The 6,228-nt window shown below is 39.0% G+C and overlaps 1 protein-coding gene across 1 annotated transcript in view; it reads left to right on the top strand.

The window, feature by feature from the left end:
• Positions 1-443: 443 nt before the first annotated feature.
• LOC107713864 (engulfment and cell motility protein 2-like) overlaps positions 444-6,228 on the top strand; it is a gene marked incomplete at its 5' end in the record, with an annotated part of 22,893 nt that continues 17,108 nt past the window's right edge. The window contains 5 exons of the mRNA XM_016519506.1: positions 444-563; positions 1,249-1,353; positions 1,785-1,893; positions 5,061-5,197; positions 5,286-5,449. Coding sequence (XP_016374992.1) covers positions 444-563; positions 1,249-1,353; positions 1,785-1,893; positions 5,061-5,197; positions 5,286-5,449 — 635 coding nt within the window. The remainder of the gene's footprint in view (positions 564-1,248; positions 1,354-1,784; positions 1,894-5,060; positions 5,198-5,285; positions 5,450-6,228) is intronic.

The raw sequence follows: 6,228 nt of genomic DNA, 5'->3' as shown, positions 1-6,228 counted from the left end.
AACTTAACATGCAGTGTCTGATCTGCCCTAAACTTGACATGTTTGATAAGAGTTCTGGCCTGAAAACATTTGCATGCCAATATTCAGTTATAATTTATAGCGCCACCTGTTGGCAACAGGAAATGTCATGTTTTACACTAACTCAAACATACCATGTTCAATCTGCACCAAACTTCACAGATTTGATAAAAGTCCTGGTCTAGAGACATCTACATGCCAACATTCAGTTACAGTCATAGCGCCACCAGCTGGCAGTAGGAAGTTTGGCACATATCAATGACTTTGACATATTCCTCCTATATTTATCACTTTAAATTCATATTGCCCATCGTTAGCTGTTTTCCTAAAGCCACCGGGTGGCAGTGAGCCCGGGTGCGAGGGCCCTTTCATTGCTGCTTGCAGCTTTAATATTCTTGTTATATTCTTACCTCTCTTATATTTAGACACAAAGAGATATCATCTTTGAACTCAGACGAATTGCGTTTGATGGAGACAATGATCCCAGTGGAACAGAAAAGAGGAAAGCCATCTACACTAAAGACTACAAGATGCTGGGCTTCACTGTGAGTGATGAGTGTTTGCTCATGTAATAACCTGTGTGATCATTTCAAAATGTAGTGATGTGTGTGATGTGATTGTTTAACACTAGAACCTCCAGAGGTCGCTGTATACCTAAAAGTGCCAGCGGGTAAATTTTACCTACGCACATGGCAACTGTATTTATATGGCTAACATATTATTTCACTGTATTATGCTACTGTCTTCACGAAGAAGTGTCTAGAGTCATGAAATGATTATGTCTAGTCATCAACTATATTTTTATCCTGTTGTTTTATGTTCAAGACTATTTAATGCAGGCTACAATAATCCATAATGGTCAGACAGCGCGAAAATACATGCATTATATAGCGGGTAAATTTGACCCGCTGGCGCTTATGGAACCGCTGGTTTTATCTAAATAATTTTTAACAACATTGGATTGTAAATTACATAATTTTAGTAAAAGTCAATGACTGGGAGACTTGAATGTTGTATTTTAAATCTGTTATGTACATTTGAAAAACAGCCACGGGTAAAATTTACCCTGTGACGGTTCTAGTGTTAATGATGATCAATGATGGTGATGTGCTGATATGTGTGATGGTTTGATGATGATCAGTGATGTTGATGTGCTGATGTGATGGTTTGATGGTTTGATAATGATTGGTGATAGCCATGTGCTGATTGTGTTTTGTGTTTTGTGCTCAGAATCCTGTGAATCCTGCAATGGATTTCACTCAGACACCCCCGGGAATGTTGGCACTAGACAACATGCTTTACCTTGCCAAAGTGCATCAGGACACATATATCAGAGTAAGAACACACATCCATAACTCTCATCTCTTTTGTTTTCTATGTATTTTCTCAAGCACAGTGTCCTCTTTGTAATTGTTGAGTAAAAGTAATTATGTAAAACAGGGTCAGCTATAATAATTACACTACAATAATAATAATACATTATAGTATTGGGTTATTCTCCCAGATGACCCTTTATATATCTTGTATCACTTTTCAAAGAACAAAAGTCAATTGATTATTTATCCTTTCTTTTCAGTGGAACATGTAGTGTGGTGCTGCTCATGCGCTTGTGTCTTTTGTGATTCACTATCCCCTTCCTCTTCTCCCTTCTGTTTCCTATGTCCCCTTTCACCTTTTCTATTGATAAAAACATATAATAATAATAAAATAGCATAAAAGTGATCCACATGTCAGTGGCCTATACATACTGTGGTTTTGTTTTGCAGATTGTTCTAGAAAACTGCAGTCGAGAAGATAAACATGAGTGCCCATTTGGCCGCTCTGCCATTGAGCTGACGCGCATGCTGTGTGATATTCTCCAGGTTGGAGAACTGCGTAAGTATTCTGCGATCTTTTCGATTCCTCAGTTCACTGATGAATGAGTTGGACTTTGTTCGGAGGCTCAATTACAGCAGCTTTAGAGGAGATCCAATGCGATTTCCACCTGAAAATCATTATTATTCTCTCATCATTCACTCATCCTACAGACATTATTGCTGTAATCCAGAGTAGGGGTATGCGATATTGACAAAAAATAATATCTCTCGATATTCGCTATGATTTTATCGATAATGATAAATAGACAATATTTTGCTGATTGTGCTGATATCTTAAAGACTACCATGGACAGCTGACTCCTAAAGTTTTGATATTCTTCATATTCTGTGTGGTGGTCAGTTCACAGCAGTGATAGAAATTAATATTTTCCAATAAGTTGATTTTTTAGCTTTTATGGGCATTTTTACCTTTATAAAGCTATTTGTTTCTTAAAGTGTGCATCATCTTTTTAGTCAAATTCTTACATTATTTAGTCAATTAGAATAATAAGACATTTGGGCTGTTACCAAGCAAATGAAATCAGTACCAACAAAATTAATCTTTGCAATGCAGAGGAAACACAGAAGCTGTGGCATTAGATGTATTTACACACTGTTTAATGCAGCTTAGAGGGACATGGGATGCTTTAACCTGCAGTTACAAATGCATAAATAATGTTTTGATATCTTAAACATTAAACCTTGAATACTGATGTTTGAAATTATTTAAAAAATGAAAAGATACAGTGGCATGCGAAAGTTTGGGCACCCCTGGTCAAACTTTCTGTTATTGGGAACAGTTAAGCAAGTGGAAGATGAAATGATCTCCAAAAGGCATAAAGTTACAGATGACACATTCCCTTTATAGCCTATTTTAAACAAAATATTTTTTTTTATTTTCATCTTTTACATTTTCAAAATAACAGAAAAGGAAAAGGGCCAGCTGCAAAAGTTTGGACACCCTGCATAGTTAGTACCTAGTAGCACCCTCTTTGGCAAGTATCACAGCTTGTAAATGCTTTTTGTAGCCAGCCAAGAGTCTTTCAGTTCTTGTTTGAGGGATTTTCGCCCATTCTTCCTTTCAACAGTCTTCCAGTTCTGTGAGATTCCTGGGCCGTCTTGCACGCACTGCTCTTTTGAGGTCTATCCACAGATTTTCAATGAGGTTTAGGTCAGGAGACTGTGAGGGCCATGGCAAAACCTTCAGCTTGCGCCTCTTGAGGTAGTCCATCGTGGATTTCGAGGTGTAGTTAGGATCATTATCCATTTGTAGAAGCCATCCTCTTTTCAACTTCAGCTTTTTTACAGACGGTGTTTAGTTTGCTTCCAGAATATGCTGGAATTTAATTGAATCCATTCTTCCCTCTATCTGTGAAATGTTCCTTGTGCCATTGGCTGCAATACAACCCCAAAGCATGATCGATCCACCCCCATGCTTAACAGTTGGACTGGTGTTCTTTTCACGAAATTCCGTGCCCCTTGTTCTCCAAACATACCTTTGCTCATTGTGGCCAAAGAGTTCTATTTTAACCTCATTGGTCCACAGGACTTCTTTCCAAAATGCATCAGGCTTGTGTAAATGTTCTTTTGCAAAATTCAGGTGCTGAATTTTGTGGTGAGGACGCAGGAGAGGTTTTCTTCTGATGACTCTTCCATGAAGGCCATATTTGTGCAACTCCAGAGTCTGCCAAATCTCCCTGGACGTCTTTTGCAGTCAAACGGGGGTTCTGGCTTTTCTAGCAATCCTACGAGCAGTTCTCTCTGATATTTTTCTTGGTCTTCCAGACCTTATCTTGACCTCCACTGTTCCTGTTAACTGCCATTTCTTAATTACTTTCCGAACTGAGGAAATCGGTACCTGAAAACACTTTGCTATCTTCTTATAGCCTTCTCCTGCTTTGTGGGCGTCAATCATTTTCATTTTCAGAGTGCTAGGCAACTGCTTAGAGGAACCCATGGCTGCTGATTGTTGGGACAAGGTTAGAGGAGTCTGGGTATTTATAAAGCTTTGAAATTTGCATCAACTGGCATTTCCTAACGATGACTGTGAACAAGCCATGACCCTAACAGGCTAATTAAAGTCTGATACCTTGGTCAAAGTTATCTGAGAGCTCAAGTCTCCTGGGGTTCCCATTCTTTTGCTGGGTGCTGCTTTCCCCTTTTTCACTCAAAAATTGTAGAAAACAAAAACAATACACTGATATTGCTTAAAATATTGCAAAAGAGTTTCATGTTTAACTTTATGCCTTTTGGAGATCATTTCATCTTCCACTTGCTTAACTGTTCACATTAACAGAAATTTTGACCAGGGGTGCCCAAACTTTCGCATGCCACTGTACTTTAAATGTGAAATTAAAACTGCCAGTAGGTGGCAGCAAGTCACTGTTAATAAGTGAGTCATTGCGATTGAAACAAATCATTTAAACGGGCGATTCATTCAGAAACGAAACACCATCATGTTGCTCGGAGACGCAAAATGGTGCTTTGTTTGGAATTAATTTTGTTGGCGAATATAAAATCAATATCATATTTGTAATCATGCTGATTTTTGGAGAAAAAACAGCACTTTTCGTCTGATATTCTTTAACTATATGAAATTATATAAATACATAAATTTTCTGCTCCCATATCTTGAATTTTGTGATCATTCTAAATGCATTTTAATAGACTGAATCATGCAGTGAAAGAACGGACTGTAAATGCGCATGCGCATTAGTCTAACCTACTAGTCTTCATCACGTAATGTAAGTGTGTACTCTGTGTTTTGTTTGGCTTTTGCGATATACTCGATAACGTAAAATCGCACATTGTTAAGACAACAATTACGATATTATCGTAGACGATATATATCGCACACTGCTAATCCAGAGGTCTTCAACCCTGCTTGTGGGGACCCACTGTCCAGCAGAGTTCAGCTCCAACCCTAATCAAACACCTGAACCAGTTAGTTAAGCTTTTCAGGATCACTTGAAAATACACAGGCAGGTGTGATGAAGCAGACTGGAAATAAAATTTCTGTGTGAAGCAGGCAAAAGTTTTAATGTCATCCAGTATCAGTTTTGTTACACTTTTAAGTTGCACTGTGACAAATGTTTCTGTAATGTGTGTGTTTCTGTGATGTACTGTGACAGTCATATAAAGAGAGGCTTGTGGAAATGCGGATGTAAACTTGTCTTGTCTCTGCAGCGAATGAAGGGTGTAACGACTTCCATCCCATGTTTTTTACCCACGAGCATGCTTGGGAAGAGTTTTTCTGCGTCTGCATACAGCTGCTCAGTAAGACATGGAAAGAAATGAGGGCCACTGCAGAAGATTTCAACAAGGTGTGTGTTAGTGAGAGTGTCTGCTAGAAGACAGACAGTTTCATGTGCGTGTGTTTGTGTCAGCGAACACTCTGTGTGTGTATTTTAGGTGATGACGGTGGTGCGGGAGCAAATCACTAGAGCTCTGGCCATGAAACCGCCGTCTCTGGAGCAGCTGCGGGTCAAACTGCGCAGTCTAAGCTACTCGGAGATCCTGCGTCTGCGTCAGTCAGAGAGAATGAGTCAGGACGACTTCCAGTCGCCTCCTATAATGTGAGTAAAGAGCAACTGCATCAGTAAGCTGTATTCAAGATCAAGGATCTCCTAATCAGTCAATCATGTAGTTATCAGGGATGTGATTTTTCCGTATAAATACAGATTTCCGTATTTTCCGACCTCTGAGGGACATGTGGTTCACGTAGATCCGAGGTTTTTTTTTGGATGGGGGTTGGTTACTGCATGATGATTGAAATCGCACAAATGGCCTGAAGATATTACCTAAATAAACTAGGAAAAGATTGTTTTGTAAAACATCATGGACGGAATGGTCCTGAGAGCGCTGCACGAGCTCGCGGCGCCATCTACAGGACAGTTAAAAGCGTTCAAATGATTCAAAGCACCAAACGCGAGTAGAATCAGCGCTGAAACGTGTTACTCGACCCGGTGACTTTTTATGAATGGCGGTGAGAATTTGAGATTGCTAGTGCTGTCATAACATTCGCAACGGTTGTGATGTAATTATATAATAGGCTGTAGTCTGACGCACTACATGTCTGCTGTTACAGTACTGTTTGTGACAGTACTGTTTTTAGTTTCTATTCACTCCTAGCTGCGCTTGGTTTGAGCCGCTTTAATTTGCATTTGGGAACGCAACATTCGTCATTAGAAACGTTTATAAATCAAGTTTCAGTGTCACATGATCTTCAGAAATAATTCTAATATGCTGATTTGCTGCTCAAGAAACATTTCTCTTTATTATCCATGTTAAAAACAGTTTTGCTGCTTAATATTTTTGTGGAAACAATGATACCACTCAAACATTTGTATAAGAT

The sequence above is a fragment of the Sinocyclocheilus rhinocerous genome, unplaced genomic scaffold, assembly GCF_001515625.1.
Source record: "Sinocyclocheilus rhinocerous isolate Xijiao unplaced genomic scaffold, SAMN03320098_v1.1 scaffold2735, whole genome shotgun sequence".
In the NCBI taxonomy this organism is placed as follows: domain Eukaryota; kingdom Metazoa; phylum Chordata; class Actinopteri; order Cypriniformes; family Cyprinidae; genus Sinocyclocheilus; species Sinocyclocheilus rhinocerous.
Note: the sequence above shows the minus strand (reverse complement) of the source record. Positions and strands in the feature narration are given on the sequence as shown.